At 39.7% G+C, this 20893-nt stretch overlaps 1 protein-coding gene across 7 annotated transcripts in view; it reads left to right on the top strand.

Moving 5' to 3' along the window:
* The window catches only part of OPHN1 (oligophrenin 1), a 615628-nt gene that overhangs the window by 481017 nt on the left and 113718 nt on the right, over window positions 1–20893 (top strand). For all 7 annotated transcript variants that reach the window (XM_073799243.1, XM_073799242.1, XM_073799241.1 and 4 more), the window contains one exon: window positions 5374–5533. In XM_073799243.1, the coding sequence (XP_073655344.1) occupies window positions 5374–5533 (160 nt within the window). The remainder of the gene's footprint in view (window positions 1–5373; window positions 5534–20893) is intronic.

The following is a 20893-nucleotide window of genomic DNA, read 5'->3' as shown; positions in this document are numbered from 1 at the left end:
TTAACAATTGACCAATCTGTTGTACATACTGTTTAATTTTTGCCTCCTGTGTTAGAAATGTTTCTCTTTCTTTACTCTTAGGAGGTAAGAGTGGTATCCTGTATACCTAGCCCGCTTCTAGGGGCCACCAGTGTACAAAGGAGAGCAATCAGCAAGACCTTTTTCCATTTTAGATGAGTTTCCTGGCATCGTTTGGCGAGCATTTTCTTCAGAGTGTGGTTCATCTTCTTACCCTTTCTGTAGATTGCAGTGTCCATGCTGAGTGAAGTTTCCATTTTATACCTAAACCTTTATTTGCTGTTTGCATTATTTCTGTGATGAAAGCAGATCCATTGTTGCTCTGAATAGTAGAGGGAAGGCCGTACCTAGGAATAATGTCCTTAAGAAGGGTTTTTGTCACTTCAGATGCTTTTTTCCGTTCTGGCTGGAAAGGCCTCTACTCAACCTTGATCCAGGTATAATCCTCTTAAATCTTTAACCAAAATCTTGTGAAGGAGGGTGGGGGACTTTTTAAATCCTTGTGGCATCCTGAGTCTGAAGGAATAGTATAAGGAACTCTCATATGCCTGTAAGGAACTCTCATGTGCCTATCACCCAGCTTCAACAATTTTCAACACGTAGCAAACCTTGTTTCATCTATATCCCTATTCATTTCCCCTCCTCCTATATTATTGTGAAGCAAATCTAAGACATTATTTTATCCATAAATATTTCAGTATGTATATTGAAAAATGAAAATTCTTTGTACATATAAACACAATATAATTATCACATCTGAAAACAAACTGTTAATAATTACTTAATATCATTAAATATTCTGTGTTCAATTTTCCAGTAGTCTCAAATATGTCATATATATATATATATTTTTTTTTTAATAAGGATCCAAATAACGTCCACACATAGGAATCTTTTCAGATGTTTTTTAAGTCTCTTTTAATCTCTAGCAGAGGTCAGCAAATGTTTTCCAGAAAGGATTAGATAATACATATTGAAGGCTTTGTGAGCTATATGGACTCTGTTGCAGCTACTTAGTTCTACCTTTATAATACAAAAACAGCCATTGATAATATGTGAATGAATAAGCATAACAATACTCCAATAAAACTTTATCTACAAAAACAGGTTGGATTTGGCCCAAGGGCCATAGTTTGGTGATCCCTTATCTATAGCGGTAGTTCTCAATCTTTTGTGTGTATCAGAATCACTTGGAGGGCTAATAAAGAACACAGAGGCCAAAGTTTGATAGGATAGGGCCTCTGTGTTTTTACCATGTTCCCAATCTGTAAGTTTCTTCTTCATCTCTTTCTTGTTTCTTATAATTTATTTGTTAAAGAAAACAGGTCATTTGTCCTTTAAAGTTTCCCATATTTTGAATCAAGAGGCTTGCTCTGATTCAAGTTCTTTTTTTTTAATTTGTTTTTTGGGGATTTGGGGTGGGTTTTTTTGGTTATTTTGGGTATTGGGGGCGTGGTCTTTACAGTGGGGAGGGCAGACATACTTAATAAATGGTTCTATGTTCTTCCAACAGTAGACGTGTAATGTGTGACTGTTTCTTTTTTCCATTATTTTCAAGGGAAGGACTTTCTTAGAGTCACTGAATGGCAGAGCTGAAAGACTCTTTAGATTACCCAATAACCACCTCATTTTATAGGTGAGGGAACAGATATCCAGGGATGGAAAAAGATAGGCCCCAAATCATACAACGTGTTAGTGATGGAACCAGTTTAATGAACTTATTCAGTTTTTATTTTTATTTGTTCATATTTGTTGAGGTATAATTGACAAATAAAAATTGTATATATTTATGGTATATTACTTATATACCATAATAATGTTTGGTATATGTATATGTTGTGAAATAATTGCCACAATATAGCTAATTACTATATCTATCACCTCATATAGTTACCGTTTTCTCCCTTCCTTCCTTCCTTCCTTCTCCCCTCCCTCCCTCCTTCCCTTCTTTCTTTCTTTTTCTTTCTTTCTTTCTTTCTTTCTTTCTTTCTTTCTTTCTTTCTTTCTTTCTTTCATTCATTCATTCTTTCTTTCTTTCTTTCCTTCCTTCCTTCCTTCTTTCTTTCTTTCTATGAAGAACACTTAAGATCTACCCTCTTAGCAAATTTCAAGCACAAAATACAGTATTGTTAACTATATTCATATTGCTATATATTAGATCTCTAAAACTTACTCATCTTATATAACTGAAAATGTGTACCTCTTGACCAACATCTCCCCCATTTTCCCCTCCCCCAGCCCCTGGCAACTACCATTCTACTCTGTGTCTGGCTTATTTCACTTAACATAATGTCCTCCAAGTTCATCCATGTTGTTGCAAAAGGCAGGATTTCCTTCTTTTTTAAAGCTTATTGATATTCCATTGTGTGTATATGTTTATCTGTTTGTCCATCTAAGGACACTTAGGCTATTGTGACTAATGCTGCAATGAATATGGGAGTACAGATATTCTCTTTGAGATACTGATTTCATTTCCTTTGAATATATACCTAGAATTGGGATTGCTGGATCATAAGGTAGTTCTGTTTTTATAGGCATTTTAATTTATGACCTCTGATCTAAACCATCTAATCAAAATTATTTTTTCCTAAACTGGAGGCTTTTTATAACCTCTCTCTACTCTGGTTTAAATTTTGATGTTCAAGAAGTTGTATCCATTGAGAACATGGGGAGGGGGAAGGGTAAACTGGGATGAAGTGAGAGAGTGGCATGGACTTATATATACTACCAAATATAAAATAGGTAGCTAGTGGGAAGCAGATGCATAGCACAGGGAGATCAGCTCAGTGCTTTGTGACCACCTAGAGGGGTGGGATAGGGAGGGTGGGAGGGAGATGCAAGAGGTAGGGGATATGGGGATATATGTATATGTGTAGCTGATTCACTTTGTTATAAAGCAGAAACTAACACACCATTGTAAAGCAATTATATTCCAATAAAGATGTTAAAAAAAAGAAGTTGTATCTATTTTCTTTAGTCTAAGTGGACTAAAGAATTTAAGATTTCTTTGCTTCCAAATCATATTACAAACTCCCACCTAATTAACTACTCATGATGCCCTTATTTTTGGTTTCATTCATCTTATTAACCCACAATTATGCCTCTTAATGATTTTCAAAATGTATAATAAAAAAGGAGAGATGTCAAATGGAAAGAAACCTCCCCAAAGAATAGATTACCTTTCAAATCTCATAAGAAGACTAAGAATGAAAAGAGTGTCCTAAATGGAATACCTTGAACCTCCATCAGAGAAACAGAAGGTGGCTTTTGCCTAAAGGGGCCCCCATAGGGGCTGATTTCTTGACAGGAACTAGACAAGCAGGCAGTGGGATGCAATGGGATGACTGTAAGACTTGGAGCCCAACAGATATGGGTTTGAATCCCTGTATTGCCATGTATTCACAAACTGTTTGACTTTAACTAAGTTCTTTACCCTCTGTGAAACTAGGCTTCAGAGATAATATACTCTGCCTTTTGGAGTTATGCGGATTAAGTGAGCTCTGGCATATTCAACCAAAGTCACTTTCTTTCAAAGCTCAAAAAAGGAGATAAGCATTTACACATGCTGGAGGCTGTTGTCTCACAAGTGTCCTTGCCTTGTTACTAGTGGTTTAGCCATTCTGGATCTCGGTGGCAGCATGGAGTTGCTTTTCCATTTTAACATCTGAAATATTCTGTCACTAAAGAATAAGGGTTAATTGCAGAAGTATTTAAACTGTTAAAAGGGATCCATCATCAGTCTAGCAATACCAAAGGCCTGTGAATAGTTGCTGTTCATTATCATCTGAATGGCACCCAGCCTTTGTCATGGGCTTAACAGACCTCATTAGAATTTGTCTAAGGATTCTGTCCCTGTCAATTACCTTGTTAGTGACAGGAGCCTGCCTATTAATGGGGTCAGTCTCTCAAGGGACTTGACCTGGGCAGGTTTTGAAAATTAGTGTTTGTGGCGGGCTGTTCCATTCCCTTATCTCCCCACTCCCACAGCCAAACTGACCAAAGCGCTGTACACCTTTTACTTAGCTGCCTCCAGTACTATATGAAAGAGTGCTAGAGGCTCTCAGTTCTATTAAAAATAATTAATTAGTATCTACTCTGTGTGAGGCACACACACTTGGAAGTTGTTTACCACCTAGTAGGAAAGGCAGATAAGAAACAGAAAATTGCAATATACTCGACTTGCCAATGGTGTCAATCAAGATGAGGACAGTGGGCTGTGAGAGCCCTGAAGGAGATGTCGCCTAAAGTGAATCTCAAAGGACAGACATTCTTTGGATCTAGGAGGATGGAGACATTCTAAACAGAGGGAATGGCATGAGCAAAGATACAGAGATCTGAAACAGCATGATATAGCCAGAAAACTTCATCTAAGCAGTGTAGTATATAAGAGTGTCAGACATCAGCAGTGCCTAGATGGAGGCTCCTGGAGAGGTCATTATAACAGCAGATACTTCTAATGGAATATTTCCAGGATACCATGCTAAAGCAATTTAGCTCTATTTATTTCACAACCGTCTGAGGTGGATACTATTTTTGCAAGTGGGAAAACTGAAGCCCAGAGAAGTTAGGTCAGCAACATTCACTGTTGCACGGCTAATGGGTGGCAGAGTTGGGATTCAAACCCAGGTCAGCTTCAGAGCCCAAGCTGTGCATTGGGATTGGAAATATGTGTCAAGTTACTGAAGACTTTAATTGCTACTTTGAAGAGAATTGGCAGTGTCCTATAAGTGATAGGAAGCCACTTAAGGTAATTTAAGTAAAGAAAGTGACTAGGGACCAGAAAATTTGGGATTAGAGGCCCTTCTCTAATCAGGCTAACTGACTGTGGCTTCAGCCAAATCTCTTTCCTTCTTTGGACCTCTGTTTTCTCATCTGTAATGTGAGGACAATGAAAAAGTGCTAATCTTAAGGATCTCTTTTGGCTCTTTGAGTTTTTTGCCTCTCTAGCTAGGGCTGGGGAAGAGACTAGATTCCTGACTGGTGAGACTGGTAGGCACTTTCTCTATGTGCTTTGTTCTTTATATATGCTTTATACATGCTGTACCTCTTGCCCTGGAATACCTTCTTGCTTCCCTCCTGTCTTTCCAAATACTATAGCCATCCGCCCCTCTTCTCATGACTTCTACAGTGCTACAAACTAAGTTAGCCATGGCTCAGTTTGGCCCCTAATTATATGCTATCTTGTATTCTTTGCTAGTTGCTTCCTTTGTAATCTTTTCTTCCCATATATATTTTGGGCCTCTCCTCTTCTTCTACTTTTTAGTTTCTCTTACCCCCTAAAGCATCTAACACAGTCTTGGTTACAATGGGGTCTTGGAGAAAATCTTGTTAATCATTTTCTTTCTCTTCTGGCAGTGTGTGTGAGCACAGCAAAGAGAATCTTATGACCCCCTCTAACATGGGGGTGATCTTTGGGCCCACTCTCATGAGAGCTCAGGAGGACACTGTGGCTGCCATGATGAACATCAAATTCCAGAACATTGTGGTGGAAATCCTAATTGAGCACTTTGTCAAGGTATGTATTTCCTATCTTTACCATCACTCCTCCAACCATGTGACACTTCCCTCTAGCCAATTTTTAGAGTTGTGTCTTCTCTCTGGCTCAAGTTATAATGGAAGGAAAATCCATATGACACAATGACATTTAATATCATTTCTGACCCTGTGAAATTCATTCTTTCAGCAAACATTGCTTGAGCATGCAACTATTTTATTATCAGACCCCATGCAAGATGGTATAGAAGAAAAATATCATTGTACATGCCTTTAAGGAGTTAATAGTATAATATGGAGACAACCATGTAAACAAAGGAAAATGATAGGTATAAAAGTGGTATATGTACAATTAAACCATAAGGAAAGCAATACTTATTAAAACCCCATAACATTCTAAAGAATTTAAGGTGTTATATTTATATGGTATGTAAAATATGAGGTAGTGTACATTGTAATTAGATCAAATGAAAAATCATGATACAGATAGAAAATGAACCCAGGAATGAGGCTAGACAAGAAATATTTAATGACAAGTCCTATACACTTGCTACGGATGGTCCTACATTTGACTCTAGGCTTTCTAGCAGCCAATGCCATCCTAGCAGAACATAATTCAATACAAACTTTTCTTCAGGGGGAGGGGACTGGTGATATAGTCCAGGTGGTATGCACAGTTCAAATCCAAGCTCTTCCACTTACTAGCTGTATTAGGTAAGATACAGGTTAGGCTGCTAAGATACCACAGTGGCTCCAACACAAGAGACATTTATTTCTTGGTTTGGAACAGTTCAGCAAGGTGGTCCAGGCCTGATACAGTGACTTGACAAAGGCTAGAACCCAGCTTACTTCTTTGTTGTTGTTCCATCATCCCTAAGGTGCTGCTTCATCTGCATGACCAAATATCTTCTACATTATATCAATTGGGAAGTATGAAAGAAAGAAAGCTGAGGATATAACCCTTTCCTTTAAGGCAATGACCTGGAAGTCATACATATCACTTTTATTTACATACCATTTATCAGAATTTAATCTCATGGTCAGATCTAGCTATAAGAAAAGCAGGGAAATTTAGTTTTTGTTTGGGGCAGCCATGTGCCTAGCTAAGACTTTAGTTCTTTTACTAAAAGAAGGAGAGAATGGATATTGGAGAACAATTGACATTCTCTGCCATATTATCTGTGTTACATTGAGCACTGTAACTTCTCTGATAGTCATTGTGTTTCAGCTGAAATGTGAAGATGATAATAAACACATGCTATGTGAGAGTTACATGCCCAAGGCCATTTAGCTAGTGAGAGAGCTAGAATTTAAATCCATGTACGTGGCTCAGAGTTGAAGTACTTAATCACTATACAGTGCTGCCTTACCAATCATTTTGGTACAATGATATTATTGGGTATATACAGGACACTTTGGGATTATCAAGGTTGGGTACTTGCAGAGAAGTACAACCTATGTCAATACTTAAAGTGGGAAAGAAAGGGAAATAGGGAAAAGAAATTTCAAGGAGATGGTTCAGCATGAACAAAGGCCCAAGGACCTAAAACCCCAAACCATTTTATATTGTTGGAACATGAAATGGAAATAGGAGTGGCAAGAGATGTAACTGGAGGCAGACGGTGGCCATGTTCTAAAAGGACTAGGCTTTGTCTAATTAAGGAGTTTGGAATGTTTGAAATTGTTCTTGCAGGCTTGGGAAAGCCTTGCTTCAAATTAGAGTAGTATGATGAATAGAGTTAAATTTGGGTGACTGTGTGGATGGGGCTCTACTTCATACATATAAGAAAGATGGAGCAAAAGCTCAGTTTGGGGCAGATTGGATTTGAGATTTCTGGAATATATCGAGAGAGCAATATCTAGGAAGTAGTTGACTATGAATCCAAAGCAGGGATCGGCGAACTTTTTATTGAAGAACCATATAATAAATATTCTAGGCTTTGCAGGTCATAGATGTGTGTCACAACTACTCAACTCCACCTTTGTACTGGGAAAGCAGTCATAGATAACATAAACAAATGAATGTTCTAATAAAACTTTATTGACAAAACTGGCAGCAGACCTGTGGGCTGTAATTTTCTGACTCTTGGTCTATAGCCCAGATATCATTTATTGATTAACTGATTAGTTCATTCATTCAGAAAATATGTTTTGAGTATCCACATTTGCCAGGTACTGTTTTAGGCATGGGGATACAGCCCTCATATAATTTAGAAAAACAGTATCAATATAACTAAAATATATAATATATTAAATGGTAATGAGCATTAAGATGAACAGTAAAGCAGAAAAGGGGAATAGGGAGGGTTGAGAAGTGGTTTTCACATTTTAAATACAGTGGCCAGGAAGACCTCATTGAGAAGGACTTTTGAGCAGAGACCCATAGGAAATAAAGGAATTGTTCATTCAGATATCTGGGGGGAAATCATTCTAGGCTGAAGAAATGGTAAGTGGAAAATCCCTGAGGCAGAAATGTGTATATCATGTTCATGGTACAAAAAGGAGGCCAGAAGGATTAATCAAAAGAGGAAACAGAAGAAGATGGTTCAGGGAGGAAATGGAGAGGGAAAGCTAAATAGATCCTATAGGGACTTAGACCCATTGGAAGGATTTTGACTTTACTATCTGAGTAGAATGAGGTTTTTGACTAGAGAAATGACATGATTTGACTTATATTTAATAGGACTATTCTGGATGCTGTGTGGATAATAGCTGTAGGGGGACAAGGGTAGACACAAAGAGTCTAATTAAGAACCTGTTTCAATAATGCAATCAAGAAATGGTTTGTACCTTGGATGGCGGTGGTAACAGTGGATATGGTGAGAAAGTGGTCAGATTCTAAATAATTTTGAAGGCAGAGCTGACAGGACTTGCTAACAAATCATGTGGAATGTGGGAGAGAGAGAGGAGCCATGGATAACTTCAAGGTTTTATATCAGAGCAACTAGAAGGATGAAGTTTCCATTTACTGTGATGGATAGGCTGAGGGAGAAGAAGATTTGAAAAAAAGAGCGGGAGTTCAGTTTGGGACAAGTTAAGATAGATATGCCTATGAGACATCTGAGGTCAGAGAATAAAACAGGATTAGGGAAATAAAGTTGGCCTTCCATAGCATAGAGGCAGTGGTTAAAACCATGCAAGTCTTGCCTAGGGATACTTGTAGCAAGACAATAAATGTTAGACCAAAGATTGAAATCTAGGGAGTGCCAATGTTTTAAGGGCCATTAGAAAAGACCACAAAACAGATCAAAAAGAATGTTCAGTAGCATGAGAATGAGGAGATAGGGGAGCCATAGACTCCTGGAGAGGAGATAGTTTTTGGAAGAAAGAGTGGACAGTGGTTTCCATTTCCCAAGACAAGTCATCTAGGACAGGAACTGAAAAGTATTTACTGCTTTAAGTGTTTTTTTTTAAATTTTTAAATATAAGCAATACATATACATGGTAAAAATTTCCAACCATGAAGAAAGTATAGAATGAAAAATAATTCCACCCTTTACTTATTCTCAACTCCTAGTTCCAAACGTCATTTCAATAATTTCTTCTTTGGCATTCCGGCAAAGAAAAACAATACATATATATACATACACATGCATTAATATATTTGACAGATTTTAATATGCATATTTTATTTCTCTACTGAGAAAGCCTAAAAACCCTAGACATTATATGTAAAAGCAACACAAAACAGAAAAAGCCTCACAGACTTAGAGAACAAACTTATGGTTACCAGGGGGGAAGCGGGGGAGGGATAGATTGAGAGTTTTGGGTTTTTTTTTTTGTGGTACATGGGCCTCTCACTGTTGTGGCCTCTCCCGTTGCGGAGCACAGGCTCTGGACACGGAGGCTCAGCGGCCATGGCTCACGGGCACAGCTGCTCCGCGGCATGTGGGATCTTCCCAGACCGGGGCACGAACCCGTGTCCCCTGCATCAGCAGGCGGACTCTCAACCACTGCGCCACCAGGGAAGCCTGCAGATTGGGAGTTTAAGATTGACATGTACACACTGCTATATTTAAAATAGATAACCAACAAGGGCCTACTGTATAGCACAGGGAATGCTGCTCAATATTCTGTAATAACCTAAATGGGAGAAGAATTTGGAAAATAATAGATTATGTGTATATGTATAACTGAATCACTTTGCTATACACCTGAAACTAATGCAACATTATTAATCAAGTATGCTCTGATATAAGATAAAAATATAAAAAAGAAAACTTAAAAAACAAACAAAAAATGAAGACTCTGTAACATGAAGGGAACAAGGCACACCAGACCATGTACGGACCTTGGGACCTGAGGAATGACATGGCCACAAGTCATCAGGGTTTTGATTTGGCCTCATGTCTTCCATATTGAGTAGTGTAGAAGCTGACAACCTAAGAACACCAACGGGTGCAGTCAAAAGAGGTCCCAGCAAAAGCCTGCTCTCTCTGTCCAAAGGAACTGGAAAGGAACAGCCTAATGACAAAAAAATTTAGATAATAACCCCTTCACCACAAAATGCCACCAAAAACTTGAGGCCTCACCCCCACCCTCAGAAAATGCTGAGTGGAAAGACTAGACTTCTATCTTTGCCAGTCTGTAACAAGGCACCTCAACCAACCTCTTCCTGCCCCATGTGGTTGTGTCAAGGAGGCCAAGTGGGGAACCAGACTTTCATCCTCACCTGAGGTAATGAGATACCTTCCCCCACTCCCTATGGTGTCAGTGGAGACCACATAAAGCACCTGGACTCCCATGACCATTTAGCACTGGAGTAGTGTCAGAGGAGGCCTGGCAGAAATACAGGACTTTACCATTACTCTGTGGTAGCAAGTCTACTACACTGTGGTATCAGTTGAGAGGAGACCATGTGGGGAACCATAATGAGACTTGCTTCTTCTCCAGCCAGAGTGGTATCAGCAGGGCCTAGTGAGGAGCCTAAACTCCTACATTTGCCTAGCACTAACAAGGTAGTGTTTCCTTCCCTACCTACTCCTAACAAGGAGTCTTTCCTTCCCTTTGGGATGTCAGTGGAGGCCAAGGGGAAAATCTGGACTTCCACTCCATCCTCGCAGTAATAAGGTAGTGCACTCCTCCCCTGCAGTGGCACTGTAAAAAGAGGTCTGCTCTAACAGAAGGTATAAGTAAGAACAAGATTCTCATAATACCCAAAATGTACAGGCTTTAGTTGAAAATTATTTGTCATACCAAGAACAAGGAATATCTCAACATGAATGAGAAAAGATCATCAAAAGACATCAACATCCAGATGACACAGATGTTAATTATCTGACAAGAATTTTAAAGATGCCATCATAAAAATGCTACAATGCACGATTAGGAATACATTTGAAACAGATGGAAAAATTTCAGCAAAGTTATAGAAAATTTCTGCAGAGAAATACACAGACTCGGCAAAGAAATAGAAGATATAAAGAAGAAACAAGTGAAAAATATAGAACTGAAAAATGCCGTAAGTGAAATTTTAAAATTCAGTGGATGTACTCAACAATACAATAGAGAGAACAGGAGAAAGAAACAGTGAACTTATAGAATAACACAAATTATGCAATCCAAGCAACAGACTACTAAGAGAATTTGTTACAGCAGACCTATCCTAAAATAATGGCTAAAGGAAGTTCTTTAAACAAAAAGGGCACAATTAAAGAAGGGATCTTGGAATAGCAGGACAGAAGAAAGAACAACAGAAAGACCAAAATTATGAATAAACATCATAGACTTTTATTCTCCCATTTAGATTCCTCAATTACATTTCTTTTTTTTTAACATCTTTATTGGAGTATAATTGCTTTACAATGTTGTGTGAGTTGCTGCTCTATAACAAAGTGGATCAGCTATATGTATGCATATATCCCCATATCTCCTCCCTCTTGCATCTCCCTCCCACACTCCATATCCCACCGCTCTAGGTGGACACAAAGCACTGAGCTGATATCCCTGTGCTATGTGGCTGCTTCCCACTACTAGCTGTTTTACACTTGGTAGTGTATATATGTCCATGCCACTCTCTCACTTCATCCCAGCTTACCCTTCCCCCTCCCCATGTCCTCAAGTCCATTTTCTACCTCTGCATCTTTATTCCTGTCCTGCCCCTAGGTTCATCAGAACCATATACATTTTTTTAGGATTCCATATATATGTGTTAGCATATGGTATTTATTCTTCTCTTTCTGACTTCACTGTGTATGACAGTCTCTAGGTCCATCCACCTCACTACGAATAACTCAATTTTGTTTCTTTTTATGGCTGAGTAATATTCCATTGTATATATATATGTGCCACATCTTCTTTATCCATTCATCTGTCGATGGGCCCTTAGGTTGCTTCCATGCCCTGACTATTGTAAATAGAGCTGCAGTGAATATTGTAGTACATGACTCTTTCTGAATTATACTTTTCTCAGGGTATATGCCCAGTAGTGAGATTGCTGGGTCGTATGGAATTTCTATTTTTAGTTTTTTAAGGAACCTCCATACTGTTCTCCATAGTGGCTGTATCAATTTACATTCCCAACAACAGTGCAAGAGGTTTCCCTTTTCTCCAGACCCGCTCCAGCATTTACTGTTTGTAGATTTTTTGATGATGGCCATTCTGACTGGTGTGAGATACTATCTCATTGTAGTTTTGATTTGCATTTCTCTAATGATTAATGATGTTGAGCATTCTTTCATGTGTTTGTTGGCAATCTGTATAAATTCTTTGGAGAAATGTCTATTTAGGTCTTCTGCCCATTTTTGGATTGAGTTGTTTCTTTGATATTGAGCTGCTTATATATCTTGGATATTAATCCTTTGTTAGTTGCTTCGTTTGCAAATATTTTCTCCCATTCTAAGGGTTGTCTTTTGGTCTTGTTTATGGTTTCCTTTGCTGTGCAACAGCTTTTAAGTTTCATTAGGTCCCATTTGTTTATTTTTGTTTTTATTTCCATTTCTCTAGGAGGTGGTTCAAAAAGGATCTTGCTGTGATTTATGTCATAGAGTGTTCTGCCTATGCTTTCCTCTAAGAGTTTGATGGTGTCTGACTTTACATTTAGGTCTTTAATCCATTTTGAGTTTATTTTTGTGTATGATGTTTGGGACTGTTCTAATTTCATTCTTTTCCATGTAGCTGTCCAGTTTTCCCAGCACCATTTATTGAAGAGACTGTCTTTTCTCCACTGTATTTTCTTGCCTCCTTTAAAAAGATTAGGTGACCACATGTGCGTGGGTTTATATCTGGGCTTTCTATCCTGCTCCATTCATCCATATTTCTTTTTGTGCCAGTACCATACTGTCTTGATTACTGTAGCTTTGTAACATTTAGTCTGAACTCAGGGAGCCTGATTCCTCCAGCTCTGTTTTTCTTTCTCAAGATTCCTTTGGCTATTCGGGGACTTTTGTGTTTCCATACAAGTTGTACAATTATTTGTTCTACTTCTGTGAAAAATGCCATTGGTAGATTGATAGAGATTGCATTGAATCTGTAGATTGCTGTGGGTAGTATAGTCATTTTCACAATGTTGATTCTTCCAATCCAAGAACATGGTATATCTCTCAAACTGTTTGTATCATCTTTAATTTCTTTCATCAGTGTATTATAGTTTTCTGCATACAGGTCTTTGGTCTCTTTAGGTAGGTTTATGCCTAGGTATCTTATTCTTTTTGTTGCAGTGGTAAATGGGAGTGTTTCCTTAACTTCTCTTTCAGATTTTTCATCATGAGTGTATAGGAATTCAAGAGATATCTGTGCCTTAATTGTGTGTCCTGCTACTTTACCAAATTCATTGGTCAGCTCCAGTAGTTTTCTGGTAGCATCTTTAGGATATTCTATGTATAGTACCATGTCATCTACAAACAGTGACAGCTTTACTTCTTCTTTTCCAATTTGGATTCCTTTTATTTCTTTTTCTTCTCTGATTGCTGTGGCTTAAACTTCCAAAACTACTAGTGGTGAGAGTGGGCAAACTTGTCTTCTTCCTGATCATAATGGAAATGTTTTCAGTTTTTCACCATTGACAATGATGTTGGCTGTGGGTTTGTCATATATGACCTTTATTATGTTGAGGTAAGTTCCCTCTATGGCTACTTTCTGGAGGGTTTTTGTCATAAATGGGTGTTGTATTTTGTCAAAAGCTTTTTCTGCATCTATTGAGATTAGCATATGGTTTTTCTCCTTCAGTTGTTTAATATGGTGTATCACATTGATTAATTTGCATATATTGAAGAATCCTTGCATTCCTGGGATGAACCCCACTTGATTATGGGGTATGATCCTTTTAATGTGCTTTTGGATTCTGTTTGCTGGTATTTGGTTGAGGATTTTTGCATGTATGTTCATCAGTGATATTGGCCTGTAGTTTTCTTTCTTTGTGACACATTTATCTGGCTTTGGTATCAGCGTGATGGTGGCCTCGTAGAATGAGTTTGGGAGTGTTACTCCCTCTGCTATATTTTGGAAGAGTTTGAGAAGTATAGGTGTTAGCCCTTCTCTAAATGTTTGGGAGAATTCACCAGTGAAGCCATCGGTCCTGGGTTTTTGTTTGCTGGAAGATTTTTAATCACAGTCTCAATTTCAATGCTTGTGATTCATCTGTTTATATTTTATATTTCTTCCTGCTGCAGTCTCAGAAGGTTGTGCTTTTCTAAGAATTTGTCCATTTCTTCCAGGTTGTCCATTTTATTGGCACACAGGTGCTTGTAGTAATCCATCATGATCCTTTGTATTTCTGCAATGTCAGTTGTTACTTCTCCTTTTTCATTTCTAATTCTATTGATTTGAGTCTTCTCCCTTCTTTTCTTGATGAGGCTGGCTAATGGTTTATCAATTTTGCTTATCTCCTCAAAGAACCAGCTTTTAGTTTTATTGACCTTTGCTATCATTTCCTTCAGTTCTTTTTCATTTATTTCTCATCTGATGTTTTTGATATCTTTCCTTCTGCTAACTTTGGACGTTTTTTTGTTCTTCTTCCTCTAATTGATTTAAGTGTAAGGTTAGGTTTTTTATTTGAGATATTTCTTGTTTCTTGAGGTAGGCTTGTATTGCTATAAACTTCCCTGTTAGGACTGCTTTTGCTGCATCCCATAGGTTTTGGGTCATCGTGTTTTCATTGTCATTTGTTTCTAGGTAGTTTTTGATTTCCTCTTTGATTTCTTCCCTGATCTCTTGGTTATCTAGTAGTGTATTGTTTAGCCTCCATGTGTTTGTATTTTTTACAGATTTTTTTCCTGGAATTGATATCTAGTCTCATATTATTGTGGTGGGAAAAGATACTTGATATGATTTCAATTTTCTTTAATTTACTGGGTCTTGATTTGTGACCCAAGATATGATCTATCATGGAGAATGTTCCACAAGCACTTGAGAAGAATATGTATTCTATTGGTTTTGGATGGAATGTCCTATAAATATCAATTAAGTCCATCTTGTTTAATGTATCAATTAAATCTTGTGTTTCCTTATTCATTTTCATTTTGAATGATCTGTCCACTGGTGAAAGTGGGGTGTTAAAGTTCCCTAATATTATTGTGTTACTGTTGACTTCCCCTTTTATGGCTGTTAGCATTTGCCTTATGTCTGGAGGTGTTCTTATGTTGGGTGCATAAATGATTACAATTGTTATATCTTCTTCTTGGATTGATCCCTTGATCATTATGTAGTGTCTTTCTTTGTCTCTTGTATTAGTCTTTAGTCTAAAGTCTATTTTGTCTGATGTGACAAAAGTTGCTACTCCAACTTTCTTTTGATTTCCATTTGCATGAATATATTTTTCCATCCCCTCGCTTTCAGTCTGTATATATCCCTGGGTCTGAAGTGGGTCTCTCTTAGACAGTATATATATGGGTCTTGTTTTTGTATCCATTCAGCCAGTCTGTGTCTTTTGGTTGGAACATTTAGTCCATTTACATTTAAGGTAGTTATTCATATGTATATTCCTATTACCATTTTCTTAATTGTTTTGGGTTTGTTATTGTAGGTTATTTGCTTCTCTTATTTTTTCTGCCTAGAGAAGTTCCCTTCTCATTTGTTGTAAAGCTGGTTTGGTGGTGCTGAGTTCTCTTACTTTTACCTGTCTGTAAAGCTTTTAATTTCTCCATCAAATTTGAATGAGATCCTTGCTGGTTAGAGTAATCTTGGTTGTAGGTTTTTCTCCTTCATCACTTTCAATATGTCCTGCCACTCCATTCTGGCTTGCAGAGTTTCTGCTGAAAGATCTGCTGTTAACATTATGTGGATTCCCCTGTATATTATTTGCTGCTTTTCCCTTGTCTCCATTACGTTTGATGCTTAGAGCAAAAAATAAACTTTTCCAACTTTATTGAGATGAAGCAAAAATTATGGTATGATCTGATGTGGTTCTCAGTGTATGTGAAGAAAATGCTTAAGACAGTGGTATTAATGGAGCATAAAAAACTTCAAATGAAGAGAGATTTAAATACATTTCACCAATGACATGAAATGTTGACACTAGTAGCCTATGATAAGTTATGTATTTACAGTGTAATACGTAAAACAACCACTAAAAACCTTTAAAAAGTGATGCACTCAGAACAGATAAATCAAATTGGAATTCTAAGAAATGTTTAAGAAATCATAGCTATCCTAAATGTCTATGCACTAAACCAAAAAATGTATATACTTTAAATTAGATGATGCAAAAACTTGTGGAACTGATAGGAGAAATACAAAATTCATAATTGTACTTGGAGACTTTAGCAACCTTCTCTCTCAAGAACTGAAAATGCAACTAGACAGAAAATCAGAAATACAAGAAATCAAGGGCTTCCCTGGTGGCGCAGTGGTTGAAAGTCCGCCTGCTGATGCAGGGGACACGGGTTCGTGCCCCAGTTCTGGAAGATCCCACATGCCACAGAGCAGCTAGGCCTGTGGGCCATGGCCGCTGAGCCTGCACGTCCGGAGCCTGTGCTCTGCAACAGGAGAGGCCACAACAGTGAGAGGCCCGCATACCGCAAAAAAAAAAAAAAAGAAAAAAGAAAAAGAAAAGAAATATAAGAAATCAAGAGCACCATCAACCAACAGGATCTGATCAACATTGATATAATACTACACCCAACAGCAGTAAAATATACATGATTTTTAAGTGGCCATGGGGCACATACCAAGATAGTCAATATTCTAGTCTATAAAATGAACTTCAAAAATGTTTACAAATTGAAATCATGCATGTGTTTTCCCTGACTGCAATGGAATCAAACAAGAAATCAATAACAGAAAGGCAACATGAAGCTTGGCAGAAAAAATGGTGGTGTTAGAGAGTCCAGCTTCTCTGTCCCCCCACAAGAACAATGATTGGATAGCTATCCATGAACAAAAACACCTCTAGGAGGCTTCTATAGTCTCCTTCAGAAGTTTTAGAAACACACTGGAGCAACAACAACAACAACAAAAACAGGAGAGAAGGAAGAAATTGCATTTTGTTTACATCATCCCCATCCTTCAAGTCAACATTGTTTAGTGCCAAGAAGGAACTTCCCAGCTAGGAAAAGTTCCTCTTGCCTGGAAGGGAAGAAGGGAGTGAATGACCAACTTCTCCAGCCTCTCAGGGCAGTATGTAAATGTCCCACTTCAGTTTCGCACCACCCAGACCAGCAAAGCTGAGATGTGTACAGCTGGCTAGGAACAAAGATGAAAAGCAGTGGCTATTATTAGCAGACATGCAGTGGGACTGATTAAAGTCCACAGAGACCTCTGCAGACAAACTCAGCAGATTTCACCACTGATGAAGCCAGTGGCCAGCACAGCTGCTATTAACCCACTGTAGGTCTTGACCAGCTTTTTCCCCACAGGTATTCATGTTCCCTAATGGCAGCCAACTGAGTCCATCTCCACTCTCTCCACCCACTCACCCCTGATGGTGCCTAGGAACCACCCTGGCAGCCATCCAAAATCTCTGCAGCTGCACAAGTGTAAAAGACAAGCTGCCCAAGACCCTCCCCACCCCCGCTGGAGCCCACGACCCATGCCTGCAGGCAGTGTGGGCCTCTGCAGCTGTGTGAGTGGGCCTCTGCAGCTGTGTGAGTAAGGCTGGTTTAGGACACCAACCTACAGACACTAGGCTCACCACCACTACTCCGCTAGTAGTGGGCTAGCCTACCCAGCTGTGCACCTGCACACCACTGGCCTGACAACCATCTTTGGCCTCTACCACAGCACACACATCCTGGGGGGAGAGCGTGCAGCCATGGATGACAACCACTTGTGCACCTGGCTCAGGCTCTGCCTTCTGTCACTGGCCAGCACCACTGCCCACCCATAACTAGCCCCTCCAGCTGTGTGCCTGCGTGCTCCCAGCCCAACTCCCACCACCAGCCACCACTGCGGTGTGAATGCCCAGGAGGAGATTATGCAGCTGCAGGAGTGTACACTAACAGCCAGGGACCCCACAGCTGCATATGGGCCCAGATCAGGCCATGCATTCTGTCACTGGTGAACACAACAGCACTCACCATTCCATCTCTGCACCTGCACACCTCTAACAACTCTGTCACCAGCCTCCTTTGAAGTCCGCATACCTGGGGAGAGAGTGTGCAGCCATAGAAGGTCATTCTGACATCCAGGGCCTCTGCAGCTGCCAGTGTGCTCATAGTTGGCCCTGACCTTTGCTACCTGCCCTAGTTCCCATCACTATATGTCTGTCTGCAACTAGCCCTTACTTATAAACAGGCACCTGCAGTTGGCCCCTATAGCGGAGTGTCTGTACACCACCAGCTCCAGCCACCACAGCTGCCTGCACTGGTCCCTAGCTTTTGGACCTGGAGGTGCCACTTAGGACCCCAACAGCCCTTGCAACTATGTTGAACCCCCACAGTACCCACCAAGGACCATGCAGTTGATGATACTGTGGACCCCAGTAGGCTGAGCCAAAGAAAAATCATGCCCCCATGGTGCCTGACACATGCTTCAAAACTTAGCACCCTGTACTACCAGACTGAGGGTTGTAGCACAACTCAGCATGCCCCCACTCACAGGAGAAAGGCTTCCCTTACCGAAGTCAATCCATAAAGTCTGGAAGTTGTGACTGCTTCTTCAAATGAGCAGACATGTATGAAAGGCTACACAGAATCCTGAAGAATCTGAGAAACATGTCTCCACCAAAGGAATATGGTAAACCTCCAAGAGTTGGCCCCAAAGAAGTGGAGATCAGGAATTGCCTGACAAAGAATTCAAAATGTTCTATAGTTCCCAGAGAGCTACAAGAGAAAACAGTCAAATAATTTAACAAATCAGGGAAACAATATGAGAACAAAATGCGAAGTTCAATGAAGAGATAGAAACATAAAAAAGAAACAAATTTGGGGACTGAAGAATATAATGACTGAATTGAAGAATTCAATCGAGAGCTTCAACAGCAGACTTGAACATGCAGAAGAGAGAATTAATGAGCTAGAAGACAGACCAATTGAACTTATCCAATGAGAGGAGCAAAATTTTTTTAAAGTATGAAAAGTAATGAAGAAAGCCTACAGGACTTATGAAACAATATCAAGAAAAATAATGTACTAATGATTGGAGTCCCAGAAGGAGCAAAGAGGGAGAAATGGTTTTAAAGTTTATTTAAAGAAATAATGGCTGAGAACTTCTTACACCTGGACGTCCATGTTCATGAAGGTAATAGATCACCTTGAAATTTCAATCCACGACAGTATTCTCCAAGACACATAATAAAAAAAACTGTCTAAAACCTAAGATAAAGGATTTTAAAAGCAGCAAAAGAAAAGAAATTCTCTCATACAAGGAAATGCCCATAAGGCTGTCAGTGGATTTCTCAGCAGAGGCCAAAAGATAATGGGATGATATATTCACAGTGCTAAAAGAAAGAAACTGCCAACCAAAAATACTTCACTCAAGAAAGTTGTCCTTCAGAATTGAAGGCAAAGTAAAGATTTTTCCTAATAAACCAAAGCTGAGGGAATTCTTCATCACTAAGCATGCCTTAAATGCTGAAAAGATTTATTCAGGCTGAAACAAAGGATGCTAATTGATAACATAAAGACACTTATATGAAAATATACAATGGACTGGTAAAGGTGAGCATATAGTCAGATTCGTAATACCCTAACACTGTAATATGGTGATGTGTGAACTACTTAATTCTAGTACAAAGGGTAAAGGACAAAAGTACTAAAAATAGCTATAGCTTCAACCATTTGTTAATGGATAACAATATAAAGAGCTGTAAATGGTGACATCAAAAACATAAAAGGGGGAGTAGAGTAAAAAGTATTTCCATGAGATCAAACTTAAATTGTTAGTGTAAAATAAACTGTTTCCACACACTAGGAAGCACCTTCATGGGCGGAGACTCTGGGTGGCGGGGGGTGGGGGGGGAGCTTCAGAGCCACGGAGGAGAGTGCAGCAACATGGTGAGGAGGACAAAGCGGAGAGATTCCTGCACAGAGGATCGGTGCCGGCTGGCACTCACCAGCCCGAGAGGCTTGTCTGCTCACCCGCTGCAGTGGGCAGGGGCTGGGAGCTGAGGCTTGGGTTTCAGTCGGATCGCAGGGAGAGGACTGGTTGCGTGAACACAGCCTGAAGGGGTTAGTGCACCACAGCTAGCCAGGAGGGAGTCCGGGGAAAAGTCTGGACCTGCCAAAGAGACAAGACTTTTTCTTCCCTCTTTGTCTCCTGCTGCGCAAGGAGAGGGGATTAAGAGTGCTGCTTAAAGGAGCTCCAGAGGCAGGCGTGAGCCGTTGTTAAAAGCGCAGACCACAGAGACAGGCATGAGGCGCTAAGGCTGCTGCTGCCACCACCAAGAAGCCTGTGAGCGAGCACAGGTCACTATCCACACCTCCCCTCCCGAGAGCCTGTGCAGCCCACCACTGAGAGGGTCCCGTGATCCAGGGACAACTTCCTCAGGAGAACACATGGCATGCCTCAGGCTGCTGCAACGTCCTGCCGGCCTCTGCTGCTGCAGGCTCACCCTGTACTCTGTGCCACTCCCTCCCCACGGCCTGAGTGAGCCAGAGCCCCAGAAGCAGCTGCTCCTTTAACCCTGTCCTGTCTGAGCGAAGAACAGACGCCCTCAGGCGAACTATATGGAGAGGCGAGGCCAAATCCAAAGCTGAGTCCCGGGAGCTGTCTGAAGAAAGAAGAGAAAGGGAAATTTTTCCATGCAGCCACAGGAGCAGCAGATTAAAGCTCCACAATCGACTTGATGTACTCTGCATAGGCGGAATACATGAATAGGCAGCAAATCATCCCAAATTGAGGAGGTGGACTTTGAGTGCAAGATATATTATTTTATCCCCTTTTCCTCTTTTTGTGAGTGTGTATGTGCATGCTTCTGTGTCATATTTTGTCTGTACAGCTTTGCTTTCACCATTTGTCCTGGGATTCTGTCTATACAATTTTTTTTTACTTTAAAAAAATTATTTTC

This window comes from Tursiops truncatus, chromosome X (genome assembly GCF_011762595.2).
Source record: "Tursiops truncatus isolate mTurTru1 chromosome X, mTurTru1.mat.Y, whole genome shotgun sequence".
Taxonomy (NCBI): domain Eukaryota; kingdom Metazoa; phylum Chordata; class Mammalia; order Artiodactyla; family Delphinidae; genus Tursiops; species Tursiops truncatus.
Note: the sequence above shows the minus strand (reverse complement) of the source record. Positions and strands in the feature narration are given on the sequence as shown.